The 16,013-nt window shown below is 35.9% G+C and overlaps 1 protein-coding gene across 4 annotated transcripts in view; it reads right to left on the reverse strand.

The window, feature by feature from the left end:
* Nucleotides 1–16,013, reverse strand: part of LOC131078257 (multisubstrate pseudouridine synthase 7) — a 158,061-nt gene that overhangs the window by 38,980 nt on the left and 103,068 nt on the right. For all 4 annotated transcript variants that reach the window (XM_058015920.2, XM_058015921.2, XM_058015923.2 and 1 more), the window contains exons 14-15: nucleotides 14,835–14,899; nucleotides 3,674–3,852 (exon numbers count right to left, since the gene is read on the reverse strand). In XM_058015920.2, coding sequence (XP_057871903.2) covers nucleotides 3,674–3,852; nucleotides 14,835–14,899 — 244 coding nt within the window. The remainder of the gene's footprint in view (nucleotides 1–3,673; nucleotides 3,853–14,834; nucleotides 14,900–16,013) is intronic.

Raw genomic sequence — 16,013 nt, forward strand, 5'->3', positions numbered from 1 at the left:
GACTCATCAATCACTTTTTCTAACTAGTCAATCAGTCCACCTTTTTTGAATTCACTTTTTTTTACTAACTCATCTATCCACAAATTTAGTCAATCAAATCAGTTAACTTGCCAATCAATTCAGTCACTCAAACATCTCCCAACTACCTTGTCTCAACAATCCTTTACCATTGATCATTCTGCTGTCAAATCAATCTTGGTCGTCGATTTGAATTCCCAAAATCTATAAATTCAACCTCATTCTCAATCATAAACAACCAAAGTCTTTGAATTATTGTTATACCTCTGCAGTTATTGTACTGCTCTAAGAGCCACTGCCATCATATGCCACAAGAAGGAGAAGAGAAATGGAGGCACAACCATTGTGTTTTGTAATGTCCCCATTTCAGACTTAACATAATTTAGCCCTGAGACATCAATTTTAAATTAAAATGAGAATGGTAATATATTAATAAACATAACTTTATTAAAACTGAACACATTTCATTATAATATTGAATTTAAAATTTAAGAGAGTGGAACTTATCTTGGTAACTCTCTCTGATTTACCCAAACAAAATTCTTCAGCATGTTGTTGACTCCTCTTAAATATTTGTTGACCCCTTTGGTAATGCTGATTGCTCAAATCACAAACAATAATCTACAAATTCCTTGTAAAGCTTAAATGGGGCTGAAGTTAAAACACAACCAATATCTCCAAGTATTACAAGTGGGCCCCATTCCCTTTAGTGGAGCTGCTGCTAAAAACACAACAAAAATTGTGAAATCTTCAAAACCTTTTCTGCAAATACTGTTGGAAGATTCTTTATTTATAGGAATCTGAATAACTATTGTGTGGGCCCCCAAGCACTTTGGCAAGCTTAAAATCTGAATTTCTACTGAAGTTCTTTTTTCCTTAATTCTGATATCTCTGTCAGATCAAGAGCCCCCCCAACGTAGAATTCCTTCCTTTCTAATCTGCTTCCACATCACAAGATAATTATAAATGATGCTGAATTAATATATGTTTTCTGAGTGTTGCTTGGGTCAAATAGAATAATAAAATCTGATTATGTATTTCAAATATATATCTGCTGTAGCCTCTTAACATATTAATTAGTGCATATTATAATCGCTGCTGTCTGGAGATGTATTGATGTCCAGTCATAACTAAACTTATGGAATTTTCACTGCTGCCTTCATAATCCCCCATTTCTTCAGACACTCTTCCCATTTTATATCTTATCTTCTTATTGAACAAGCAGCATTCATATAATTACACAGTACATGCTCTCAGACATATTCACACAGTATATATATATATATATATATATATATATATATATCTATATACAAACTTCTAGAACAGTATTAATTCATCATAAACATACACTTAACATTCCAGTATTTTAGATATTATTAATACTGAAACTAATCTGAATAATATGACATTATTAAATGCGGATACTGATCTGAAGTATTATGATATTATTAATGCCGATATTAATCTGAATATTATGATATTATTGATGCTGATAATAATCTGAATAATATGATATTATTGACGCCGATATTAATCTGAATAATATAGATTCTAAACGTGTGCTGTGAATTCTCTAAAAGCAGGGAAGTACTTTCTTACATGTTTGTGGTGAAGAGTCAGACCTTTACGTATCTGCTTGGTCTGAAGTCCTCCTAAAGTTATTCCCCTCCTTTATTAATTGTTCCCCTCTATATATCCTTTGACTCCCACGCAAGCTTATCTTTTATGGCGAGTGAAAGGCATGAACAATGGGAGAGTCGTGATTTATTCTTGAGTCACGTCCTCCCATCTTAATATATAAGGGATTCACTTTAATTAATCTTTTCATTTGGTTTAATACACACTCAGCCCAAATGAATATTTAATTATTAACACTTTCTTTAATTATTCACACATTCTTTAATTATTAGTTTAATTAATTCAATGAATCTTTAATTATTAAATAAATGGATGATGAATCAGTACCAAATAAGTGTATTAATTATATTTAATTTTTATTTGTATTCTTTTGTATCTTAATTTTATTATTAACTTATTTTTCAATTAATTACATAATAAATGATAATTTATTATTATGATGAAGAATCACAAAATCTATTATTAATTACATCACTAGGATGTGGGGTTATGACAACCCTCTCACTTTAGAGGAAAATCGTGAAGTCCCATAAATGAGACGATTTTCCAATATTATTAAATGTTAATTAATAAATGTTTTAATTATTGTATTTATTTAATCACAATAATCCAATGTCCAAGGAGGGGTTATGACATGTTCATCATATGGTTTGCTTAATTGATTTATGCTTATTTTGTTATTGCTTTGTTGAATTTCGAATGCTTCCTTTATCATGCTTATGATTAGAGTTGATTAGTGATTGATCTTGAGTTACTGGTTGCTCGTAGGATCTCTCTTAGGCTGTTCCCCCAAATTTTCAGTCATTACACTCACCATCACTGTTAACAAGATTGGGGAACATGGACCAAAGTTCTGAACCCCAAGTACTTTCTGAGTGTTGTAGTTTGTACCCCCGACTTAGTCATACAAAGGGAACAAGAATTAGATCCAATAGAATACTAACTCGTTAAGTGAAAATAAGGAATATCACATAACCCAATATAGATAGAACTCTTGCGTTCTAGAATTCACACACGTAAAAATATCCAAATTACTTATGATGGAACATGAAAAATAGGGGCATCACTGAGCAAAGCTTCTTAACTTAAACACCCCATTCCCCCCTTCCCCCAGTTTTTTGCAGGCTTATACTCGCTTATGTGACTTCATACAACATTTCTACAACCACCACAAAGGAGTATTAAACTTGGCTAGCAACTTCAGAAAGATTTGGAGCATCACAGTCATAGGGTACTACTATTTGAAGGAGGTTGCCACTATGAAGTCAGATACTAGCACCCCATGCAGGACATAAGTGTGCCTGTCAGACCCCACCACTTAGAGAGGGTCACCATTGTGTCCTCTGATCAGTATTCCCTACATAGTTTTCTGAGAGTCCTATATATATCCAGAAGCTTCTCCAGCCAGCTTTCCAATCTTCTAAAGCTAATTCGGAACTTCTAAAATCATTCCAAACATGCTTTCTCTAACCTCTCCCCTATTTTCCATACTAGTTTCTAGATCAATCTCAACTCTAGTGCTTATTTTACTTAGTTTAGATCTGAAATTGTCTATTTTACTGTTATTGTGATGAAAATCAGTTTCTGTAAGTGAAATAACACATAGGAATCAAATTAACAAACTTAAACATCTAGACGTCACTTATTTTTATCAGTCACAACTCACAAGTAATATGGATGTGAATCATGTGATCACCAACAGAATAACTTTAAACAGAGAGAAAGAGAGAGAGGTGCCCTATTTTTATAGTTCGTCCCTTGTTCATCATGTAGTATCAATGCAACACAAAACACCAAGAGCTGTACATTTCTCTTTTATCAGAAAAAAAGAAATTTATGACCATGACTCAGCTGTGCATTACTGAAACAAAAAATTGAGAGAAAACCTTGATATCACCAATCTTATTGATTCTAAAACCCAATGATACATAAAAAACAACCAGAAATGATGTGATTGATGTGTTTGTGTAGCTTTGAATATTAAGTACAGAATTTATACACATAACCATCTTACCTTTGCTACACTGACACTTTCTTGAGATAAATCACACTCGGTAGTCTCATCTATAACATCAAAGTCATATCCAGCAGCTTCATCAACATCTTCCTTTTCATCCTTGTTATTTGGATTTTGTTTATCTACTTCAATTTCCTTACAATACACAAGATCTCCTTCAATAACTTTCTCAACTCCTGCAAATCAGACAAGTGGTAAAATCAAAATATTGGTATTATATGATAACAAAATGGTAAGAGTTTGTATTTGCTGCAAGTTAGGCACAAAGAATGAATTATGATAACTACATACACTTATAGTTATAGACATACAAAACCAGGAATATTTGTAAACTATAGTCTATATCACCAAAAGTAAGGATGTTAGAGGTTCCATGAGAATTAGTTTAAACCTGGAAATTAAAGCAACTATGAACATTCGTTCTAGATTAGCTTAGCATGCAAGAGAAAACCAGATCAACCTATGAATTATCTGAACCATAAACCATGCACTGCAACTCCTCCAGAGCATGCAGCAAAAGGAAAAATTTAAAAGCATTACAAAACATCCAAAATAATGCCTCTGACAGAGATAGCGGCTCACCTCTTGCTCTATCTTTCAGATCTCCATAATAATTCTCTATATACAAAGGTTTAAATCCGCGTACATACATGGCAAGGATAAAATTTGAAATAGAAATAACATCAGGGAACACAACTCAAAAAAAATCACGATTAAGTTTGAATAATTAAAATTAAAAAAAAATAGATGTATAAATTAATAGTAGGTGCAACAAACAGAGTAAATAAACATGTATTTTTAGAACACAATTTACGATCGTACAACAGAAACAAAGCTCCAATAAAGCATTGAAGTAAAAAGAATACAATCAACACCAAGATATGAGGTAACAAATGTACCTCAACTACTTGCTATAAACAAGACAATCAATTGAAACCAAGCGATGAATGGTGTATACATCCCAAGAATATATTGTAGATATTCACCAACCCTAATTATCTACATGTCACCTATACCAATAACATTTGAGTATTATAGGCTAATCATCTATCAATGATAGACAACATAGGTCCAATCCAAATCCCAAAGATTTCACAAAACAATAACTTATTGTGACACAAAACAATAGCTTATTGTGACGAAAGTGATTACTTTGATCAATATGACAAATGGGAATCTCAAAGGGACCTATCACACTTGCAATACTTACACTTAGTTTGCCAATAAACACAAAGTAACCATTGACAAACATAACTCACAAACTAAACAAGCTGCTGAAAACTCTCCAAAATTTTGCAAATCCAAGTTTTTGCAAGTTTGACTTGCAAATTTTTCCACCAAGTTGTTAACAATAATAGTTGAGTTTTTTGGCAAGTACTTGACAAGTCTGAAGGTTTAACTCACACTGCACCTTAAAAATTGGAGAAAAGCAGCAAATACACATAAAAACATGGAATTTTTCCTTTATAAGCCCTATTTGGCTATGTAGTAGCACTAGAGTGTTCTAATGCAGATTGTAAGGATTTTTTAGGTAATTTCAAGAACAATATTCTAAAATTACAAATTTGTACCAAATTCATTCATTTTTTAATTTTTTAATTTTTTTTCAAGAATATAAAATTGTAAATAATTTTATACTTTTCCATGCATGTTAAATTTACAAATTTTATTGTATTGAATTGATTCAATTTATGTAAAATCGTTTGTTGAGTAAAATTTAAATAATATACAATTACACAAATCTATTTGAATCCTTTTATTTTCAAATTAATTTTTTGAATATAGAGTTTACATTTAAACTTTAAGGATTCAAAATGTTATTTTTGTCTCACTCATTATTTCAATTACCAACCTTACCATACTAAGTATCAATTTTTCAAAGGCATTTAAATTTTATATGATTTTTCTAAAATTCATGTTCAAATTGTTGTATGTTTTCAAACATTTTTTTAATTTATGTTATGCAAGTTAATAGACAATGGCATCCAATTCTGCATTAGGTTCAAACTCAGCAAGTGGAAATCATCCTGTTGGGAATAAAACCCATTGAAGTCATGACCCCACTAGAAAACATGCTGTTATAATGGGACCAATAGTGAGAAGTGTGATTTGTAACTCGTGGACAAAGAAGCTTAGCAGATGTATCAACTGCCTCAAATTCTATCTTGCAGACATTCCTTGTTCTAATTCGAAGTTGTCCACAAGGTCTTAGAAGAGGTGAAACAAGAGATAATAACACTTCTTGCATTACTAGATGAAAAGAAATTGGAGAAGACCATGGAACAATAAATAATTGCTCTTAATTTGCCAACAAAACCAATGAGGATACAATGGGCATTGTGGGCTCTAGTCACAGTCCACACATACATAGAACATCCACCTCATACAAGTAGAGCTCAATCACAAGAATTCTTGCATCTAGAAACATACATGGAGCACAACCTTCATTTGAAGGTACAAGGTGTAATAAGGAGGTGCATAAAGAAACAACTAAGGCATGAGTAATATTCTGGTGTAATAACAACCTTCCCTTCAATGTAGCAAACTGTCCATATTGGGAGTATTTGGTGATGATATTCATAGTTTACACAAAAGTGAATGTGCCCTTTCTAAAGGAGTTAAGCAGTAGGTTGCTCCAACATGCTATTGCAGATGCAAAAATAATTGTGGAAGATCAAAAGAGGCAATATCAAAAGTTTGGATGTACAATTCTTTCAGATGGATGGATGAATGAAAGGAATGCACCCTCATCAATTTTTAGTGGCTTAATATGATGAGTTTATTTTTTTAAGGTGATTCATGCCTCTAATATAATAAAAACGCAAAAACTTTGAGCTTGATGTTGAAGGAGGTTGACTTAGAGGTGGGCAAGCATATATAATTTTGTGCAAGTTGTCACTACTAATGCAACAACATATGTGGCAAATGGAAGATTACTCCAACATAGGCATCTAACACCCTTCTAGATCCCATGTGCAGCCCATTGTCTTGACCTTCTTTTGGAAGACGTAGGCAAAACTGATTAGGTGAGGTCAATTGTAAATGTAAGCAACATAACAAAATATATTTACAATCACTCTTCAGTTCTTAAGTTGATGAGATATCACACCAAAGGGAAAAGGGCTTGTCCAATTGAGTGTCACAATGTTGCAACCAATTTTCAAACATTGAAAAATATTTCTAGTTTAATGACATCCTTGAAGCGAATGTTTGTGAGAGCATAGCTAGACTCAACATGTTCAAAGAAGGTTGATAGAGAGAGAACCGCAAAGATATTTTTTGATAACGTCTTTGCCAACAGAGCTATAGATATTGTCAAGATAACTTCAAACTTCAAATTAAATCCTTTATTTCTCAACTTTAAAAGTATTTAGTTTCATTGTAACTTTAATTTTTTGTACTTTGTAGGTCTTGTAGTTATCAATGAGGGTTTTGACCTTAGTGGATGGGGAATAAAACCAAAAGGGATACAAGTATGAAGCCATGGATAGAGCAAAAAAGGCCATCCAAAACTATTACCAAGGGAATACAAATAGGTTTACCCCCATTTGAGAGATCATTGATTGGAGGTAAATCAATAAATTCCATGAACCCATTCATGTAGTGGGGTACTTCCTCAACCCAAAGTTTTTCTTTTTTGATAGCTTCACAAATGCTAATGGGCAGATTATGGAGGGCCTCTCAACATGCATCTTCTAGTGGGAGACCTCATCATTTCATAGTTGCAAAATTATAAGAAAGCTCGAGGGAGGCTCCTTTCTTCACCACTAACTATCTGACAAAGATCCACCCAAACACTAGGTGACAAAAAGTGTAGTCTTGTATCTTGCAAGTTGCATATTACAATCAATAATAAAATATTGTTTATATAGAAACTCTTGAATATCTTTTTTTAAAGATTATTGGTGAGAAAATAGCAGTGGAAATAATCCAAATCTTCAAAAAATGTCTCATAGTGCTTCTAATTTTGCCGAGAGGCATCTTCTATAGAGGCAACATGGATTAAGGAGTTTGTGCACATAAAAAAGAAATGCTTAATATGCTTGGGAGTTGCAACATATTCCAAGAGTCGGCACTACCATGCAGTTGTAGGCAATCACGTCTTGACTCTTTAAGTCTGTATAAGTTCTCCTCAAGTTAAGAATGTCCCCCACCAATAGCTTCCCTTCGAATAATTCCCTTTTTGCTCCTCCATGGTCATTTGGAACGAACCCTAGTCGACAACTCAGATTACTTCACCATCCTCGATTCAATTTTGGCTCATGTTTGAGACATAAAAAATAGTGACTTATATTCATAAAAAAGAGGGGCAAGTGAGTATCAAACTCTGGAAACAAATGTCTCCATGATTGCAGCTAGAGGTAACATTTAATTGAGGTAAGCATCAGGAAAATCCTCATTTACTACTTCCCCAGGCTCTCTAGATTTGATTCTTGATAGTTGGTCCGCTATGACATGACTCTTCCCAGGGCGTACAATGATTGTAAAGGTGAATTCTTGGAGCAATAGCAACCATTGACTTACTCGTCCTTGGATTATTGGTTTGTTCACCAGGTACATCAGGGCTTGATGGTCTACGTAAAAGGTGAATGGTGTCGCCAAGAGGTAGTAGCAGAACTTCTGCACTGAGTACACCATCCCAAGTGTCTCCCTCTTTGTCGTACTATAGTTTCGTTCGGCCTTGGAGAGTAGACGACTAGTGAAAAAAATAGGGTGGTCCAACCCCTGTACGCCTACTTGTGCCAGAGTGGCGCCGATGGCAAAGTTGGAGGCATTCACTTGGACATGGAACTCCTTATCCCAATCAGGGTACGCCAAGATTGGTGCACTCACCAATTGGGATTTCAATTCCTTGAATGCTTCCTCCTGTTCTGCTCCCCACGTGAATGGTTCACCTTTTCTCATCAACTTATCCAGAGGGCATGACACCTGTGCAAAACTTTTGATAAATCTCCTATAATAGCCGACATGTCCCAGGAGGGATTTTACCCCCATGACATCCATGGGACTCTCCATGTTTACAATTACCCCTACCTTGTCGGGGTTCGTCTTCAACCCTTCCTTACACACAATATGCCCCAACAGCTTACCCTGCGATACCATGAATTGGCACTTCTTAGGGTTGAGGGCTAGTTGGGCCTGCCTACACCTCTCCATGCATTCTCCGAGTGCATTCAAATGGGTTTCCTGCTTGCTGTAGATAGACCAATCATGCAAGAATGCCTTGAAGCTTCCAACCAACATCCCATCAAAGATGTGCAATATAATCCATTGGAAGGTGGTCAGGGCATTACATAGTCCGAACAGCATGCAATTGTATGCATATACTCCATCCTCCACTATAAATGTTGTTTTCAATTTATCTTCTTCGACAATGCTGATTTGGTTGTATCCAGAAAATTTGCCCAAGAACGAGTAAATCTTGTGGCCTGCTACCTCCTCCAAAATGTTGTCAGTGAATGGAATCGGGAACAAGTCCTTGATAGTCACAACATTCAACCATCGGAAGTCCAAACATATCCTGTTCTGATTTGTTTCCTTCTTTAGGGAGATGACAATTGGTGATACCCAGTCGCTGGTTTCTACCTTAAAGATGATTCCAGCCTCCAGCATCTTCTCAATTTCTTCATTTACCTTTGCTGCATAGTTCTTATTCATTCTGTACGGCCTCCTTCGTACGGGTTGGGCACCTAGTACGAGAGGTATTCTATGTACGCATAGTTCCAGGGGTATCCCTTTCAGGTCCTTGTACGTCTATGCAAACACATCCTTATAATCCAAGAAAATTTTAAATGCCACCGCTTTCAGCACGGGGTTCCAATCGTCCCCGACCAAGATTACCTTCGGATCGACATCATTCCCCAAATTTACTTTCTTCACGTTGCACTCCTCGTACTTGATGACTTTGTCCCATTCAAACCGGTGCACAGGTGTATCATCCACTCGTGCTACCCCCTCACGGTACTCCACATACTCTGGGGGAAAAGTTGCATCTTTCGTACTTGCACTTGATTCCCCGATCTGCAACATGTGGCAATCGGGGTGAAATACTTCATAGTCTTCCATCTGCCAATGGAAGAGCCCAACGAAAGAACTTGTTTCATCCTTTGAGCATCCCTCCAGTTCCAAAACCCCCTCGTCATCAGGTTCCATCCTTTTCCTGTCATTCTATGAGCCTCATTCCCAATTGTGCGAGTCATTTGAGTCCGAATCGGACGACACCGATTCCTCGTTTACGGCTTGATTCCTCAAGTCGATCACGTACTTTCGGGCTTCAATCTCGATGGAGAGTGTGTTTTTCTTCCAGTCGTGGTTCGTCTTTGCCATAATCAGCCAACCCCTTCCTAGAAGGGCGTCCTAGGCCTTCTTCTCCGACAACATGACCACACAGTCAAGGAAAAAGTGTTGGGTACCGACAACATCATTTTGTGCCATGAGTGTCCCGACCAATGCTTACAGTGAGCAGCATGAGGTCTGTAGTAGACGTACCAGGTAATTTCGTTGCCGACATGGGGTCTGTGCCAGATGGTTTTGCTGCCATCTAACAGTGATCCTAGTTGGCAATGTTGTCACCGACTATGTTTGTAAGAGCCATCTTCAATTGTGGCATTGTTTGTAGAGGGTTAGACACACATGCGAGTATGATGGTTTGTAACTGTTGTCATTTTTATGACACCCTTAGTCCATCAATGAGAACCGATCAGAGATATGTTCCATGGACCAGCGCTGCCCAGTTGATCAAGGAGAAAAGCAATGGAATTATGAAGTGTGAAGTGTTGTCTTGTCAGAAGCAAGTTCCTAAGTCTTCTCAACTACGGTGACTCCGGTCTCCGAAGTTACCCCGGAACTCCGGAACCCCTACGTTCCCAAGTTCCTTGTCCAACTACGGTGACTCCGGTCTCCGGAGTTCCCCAACTCCAGTGACCCTGGTCCATGAAGTTCCCCTTCTCTCTTTAACCCTTTCCCTCTCTATCCTGGAACTCAGGAACCCCGAAGTTCCGAAGTTCCTTTCAACAGTTCCCCGAAACTCCGAAACTCCAAGGTTCTGAAGTTCCTTTCCGTTTTGCCTTCTCTCCCTAGTTCCTTCGGAACCCCGGAACTTGCTCCTTCCCTTGTCTTCCTCACTTCGGGAGTCTGAACTTCCGAAGTCTCCGGGCTTCCTTCCGATTGGCGATACTTCCGGATGGCGTGATCGACACTCAAGGCTTTAAATGCTCTGACAGTTTTGGTGACTTATGCACTTTTTTTGTGGAGCCACAAGGGTGCATTAAATGTTTTGGCAGGGTTTCCATCAAGGAGGTACGGGGACCATGTTGGGTGACTTATGTCATGTCTGACTTTGGAAGGTTTGTTAACCCACCTTCCTCAAGATTGCCTTTGGAGGTATGGCTAGGTTGCTTGTATGTACAAGCCAAGTGCATGCACTTCCCTGCACTTCCAAGCTGACATGCAGGGGTCATGATCACCATTATAACCCATTTTTCTATATAAGGCTGTTAAGCCTCATTGTAAAGGGTTCTCTTCCTGCTGCCTTGAGCTTTCTTAAGCTCTTCTCTTCTCTTGAAGACTTGTAAATTTTTGCATTTCTACAACTATAAGATTGGCTTTTGGCCTTACGATTAATTGAAAATCACCATTCTTGCCTCTTTTCAACTTATGTATGTTGTGTATGCTTTCTTACCTCCATCATAGGTGTATGTCTTGTGGTTTTTTCTCTTCATATTTGTTGTGTTAATTGGTTTTTCTGAGTCTGACTTGTGGGAATCCTTCTCCCCTCTTGGCATTCAGTGAATTCTAGCCTTCGTATATGCATTGGGATCACTCATACAACTGAAAAGTTGTGCACCTTTAGGGTGTTTCAGTTAATTACTTGTGTCATTTCGGTAGGGAGAGAAACAATCTCTTCTTGGTGCATCACCTCCTTTTATTTCAAGCAATTCCCTCTTCCTTTTGCCTCTGCAAGTTGTTAGGATAGGCTTAGTAATAAGTTTTGAAGTGTTGAGTTGGTTCAACACCTGCACCTGGAATGAGAAGGAAGTTGGCCTTCTCCGGAGATTCAACCCCCTTGCGCAAGGTCCCACACTTCGGGGTTGTTTCCATGTTTCACAAGGTTGCTAAGTTGATGACTTAGAGGACTTTTTATCGTACCATTTTGAAAAGAAAACATCTTCACAATCGTGATTTCACATGTTTCTTCTGGTTTATATTTTATAAATGTGCCATCTTTTTATAATGACTTCAAATCTATTCAGCAATGTTAAACTATTTTGATAATTTATTAGAAGTATTACATATATTTAAAAATAAACAAAATCCTATAAGGCGAATTTTATCCGAATTTGTTTTTCGAATTTTTCCCTTGTCGAATTTCATCCAAATTTCATGGCTATCGAATTCAAATTCGAATTCGAACCTTGTGACTAAGATCCCAACCATTTGTTGTCTGAATCATTTCATAGGTCTTACAGTTCTTTACGGGATCCTTAGATCCAAAACTTGTCAACTTAAGCAACTTCTATCTTTCTACACTAGCGATTGATGGTGGGGTCAGCATGGTTTTGTTTTCATATAAAAATGGTGTTAGGAACCTACTTGCTAAGGAGCTTTGATTTGAACATTTCAATTCTCCTCTCGCACTCTTAGCCACGTGAGAATCTTCTACTCTTCGCATAGCTTCATCATTTTGCACACTTGTTTCGCCTCAGTTTCTCTTTTGTGCTCTCTAACCCTTAGACCTACAATTTTTGGCTCAATTTCGTCACTTAACAACTCTTCCTCTATGAAGGAGTCTATCTCCCAATGAAGATTTCCCTCATTTAGAGGAAGCTTTCTAGATTCTTTGTACCAAACTCGGTTTGCAAGTTCAACCCACCCTTCATCTAATATTTTAAGGTGTCATGCTATTTCCACCCACTTCCTTCATATGCTTATTTGTAGCATTTTGAGTGTTTTGATATCTTCTCTACCAACTATGACTTTGACTCGCACTTTGACTTCAACTTCTACTTCAAGATGGATTTCAACCTTGAATTTACAGTATTAAAGTCACTTTGATGACCTCTCATAGACGTCTTCGTTTCCTTCGCTCTACAACCCTCTTATAGTCACTTTGGTCTTGACCATGTTGCGGTCTCTTCTTGCCTTTATTGGGGTCTAAATGAATGAATATCTCATATCAAACCCAATTTCATTTAAGAATTAAGCTTAGAACATAGAACATACTAAAGCAATTTAAAAAATCCATAATGCTAGTCTTAACCTTAGTGCATACTAAAACAATAAAAAATCCTTTAGTACATACTTAAAAAGTTAAAAATCCTTAATACTAACGCTAAGCTTAGAAAATACTAAAATTAGTATTTAAGGTTAGAGTTAGTACATAGGATACTAAGAAAATTTTAAAACCCTAAACTTTAAAAAGTCGAGGTTTATAGTTAGGGTTAACATTAGAGCATCAACACATTTAGATAACTGCAATAGCTAACACAAAACCAGAATAATAGTTTAGGGTTATCCATTAGCATTGCTATAACTTTAAAATAAAAACCTTAAACCTATCCCTAAAAATAAAAATAATAATTTAGCGTTTGTGTTTTCGATTTAGAGTTTAACGTTTTTGTTTGCATTTAATGTGGTGTACAAAATAGTTTAACTATTGGGGTTAGTATAAATTTAAAATAAAAAACCTAAAACCATCCCTTAAAATTAAAACAACAATAATTTAGGGTTATCTTTGATGTTTTACATTTAGCTTTAGGTTTCCATTTTTCATAGTTTAGGGTTAAAACAGAAACCCTAAAGCTAAATCATAAGCCCAAAATGTTGACCTTAAGTTAAACTCTAGAAAGCCCTTACCATGTCCCTAAAAGTTACAATAACAAGACTTTGGGGTAAAAGTTTCTGATTTAGGGTTTAACTTCAGGGATTTTGTTTAGATTTAATACGGTAAATAAATAGTTTAGGGTTATTAACTTATTATAAATTTAAAATAAAAAAACCTAACCCTATTTCCAAAAACTAAAATAACACTACTTCATATTTTTGTAATTTCCATCCAACAAGATGTTCAAACTCTCATCTGCCTTGAAATTTGCCCACAAAAAATTAAGTTTTGTATGTAAAAATGAGACTCAATATTAAAAAAAAAAGAAAAATTATTGGTGAGCAGCAAGTTATTCAGTTAAATTGTGATTTTTGATAAAATCATATTTTAATTGTACCTTGAAAATCATGCCTATTTTGTTTTTGAATTGATGATCCTAGCCAGATTGGATTGCCACACCTTGTGCGAAGCAATTAATCATGTATCCTATGTATATATAGACTTTCTTTACCAGACCTTGCAATTTAGAATTGCAGGATTTTTTCCCCCTCCAACACATTCAAATTTCCAAATTTGGTAACAGTTGACAGAAAAACCTTGACCAAAGGTTTAATATTATGTTATATGTAGTAAACCTTGGTACGATGCAATAAAAAGGAAGAAATTAGATATGCAAAAAGTATAAACAAAATTATAATAAATTGCATACATTCATATACATACATCCATGACATCATATATTCATATACTTTTAAAATGTCTTACACGTCTTATAATTCATTCATCATGCTTCATCCATATATACATATATCACATAAATATTTACACTTCACTATTCTCACATATATTTACTTCATATTATTCCTCACATGTTTCCACATTATTCCACACTCTTATCTCCCACTTTTCCTTCTTTATATAGCCTCTTTATGCCTTTTCATAATGGCATTCCATAATATCCTTTCATAATAATTCTTAATTATCTTATTCCCACAAATTTGCCTTCTATTCTATAATATTTACACTTTTATAGCTTATTTAGGCATAATAGAGGTCTTTTAAGGCTATTTAAGTGGTATATAATGGATATATGTGGGGACCCAAATGACATCTGTGGTGCCTCACATCCCTATATTCTGCCAACAGTAACTATGATTACAGATAAATCAAAACAACTAAGAGCAAGTTAACTGTCTCAAATAATTTCTACATGATTTTTCTGTTCTCTATGTTTCAATAGCCTGGCACATACATTTTTCTGCCACTGTCAAATGTTGAACTATAAGTACCTCCTACTTGTCAGTGAACATAAAAAGAATCATATGGAAATCTCACCATATTTCTGAACCCTTGCGCTGGCAGCATGATTCCACAAATAGCTTTGATAGCTATGCACATACCTGGGAAGGCAAAACACACATGTAAGATACATCCAATAACTGGAAAAAAATCAAGAATCTGTATGTCAGCTAATTAAATAAAACTCTTACCGGAGTCTTCTAGCTATATTCATAATCACAAACTAGCAAAGAGACTTTAAAAATTAAGAAATTATTTTAATGCTCACAAATGAACACAGTAGGTTGATAGGAATAAATAGAATAGATAGTAAAAACAGCATGCAAGCACATAAAAGAAACTCCAACACTAAAACAGACAAGATTAGAAGCTACAAGCCAACAATACAAAAAACCATTCTAACAAATTATGGTGGGTATATATGAAATAGGAAAAACACCAAACATTGTCAGTTCATTTAATGTTGTATTCCTGGCTTGGCACTAATCTATATCACAAAAAAGACTGGCATCTCCATCAACCACAGTAAAATAGCCCGTTCATAATTCGATAATCTCCATTAATGAATCACTTGGACAACATAGTCAACCTAGTTAGACAACCCCAGGGGCACAAAAACATCTCTCAAAAACTGGCCACCAGTCCTCCAACGCATTTGACTAGATGTCATGAAATTGAGTAAATAGGGGTAGCAGCCACTACATTAAGCAGTTCAAAATAAACTTTTACTAAACATAAGTGCCATGGCATTATAGTGGATCAGATTCTTTGCTTATTAAATACTATTGACGTGTTTTTTGTACACGACCAAACATAGAATAAAATACCTAAAGGTACCTTATCCTCTCTTGAGCAAAGTTTCCTGACTGCTGAAGATCTCGCCAAAGGATCAGTCGAGGCAACTCCAAGGTTCTTGTATGTAGGTTCTCTACTCGTGGATAAGCTCTTTGTGGTATGTTGTGATTTTGCTGGAATCACAAGGGGACTTACACTTGACCACCTAAACGTCTGATTTGCTGGAATCACAGGTCCTATTAACTAACTGGAAGACAAACAAATGGCAAAAGATGCAAGGTTCAAGAAGTCTACTCTACTACCTAGAATGCAAGAAGATGGATGAACGACTAGGTGGAGTCCTACTGGGCTAGGTCTCACCATCAAGTTGAACAATTCAACACCAACTCGGTGCAATCTTCTGGGGGATGCTTCAAATAT

This window comes from Cryptomeria japonica, chromosome 7, assembly GCF_030272615.1.
Source record: "Cryptomeria japonica chromosome 7, Sugi_1.0, whole genome shotgun sequence".
Taxonomy (NCBI): Eukaryota; Viridiplantae; Streptophyta; class Pinopsida; order Cupressales; family Cupressaceae; genus Cryptomeria; species Cryptomeria japonica.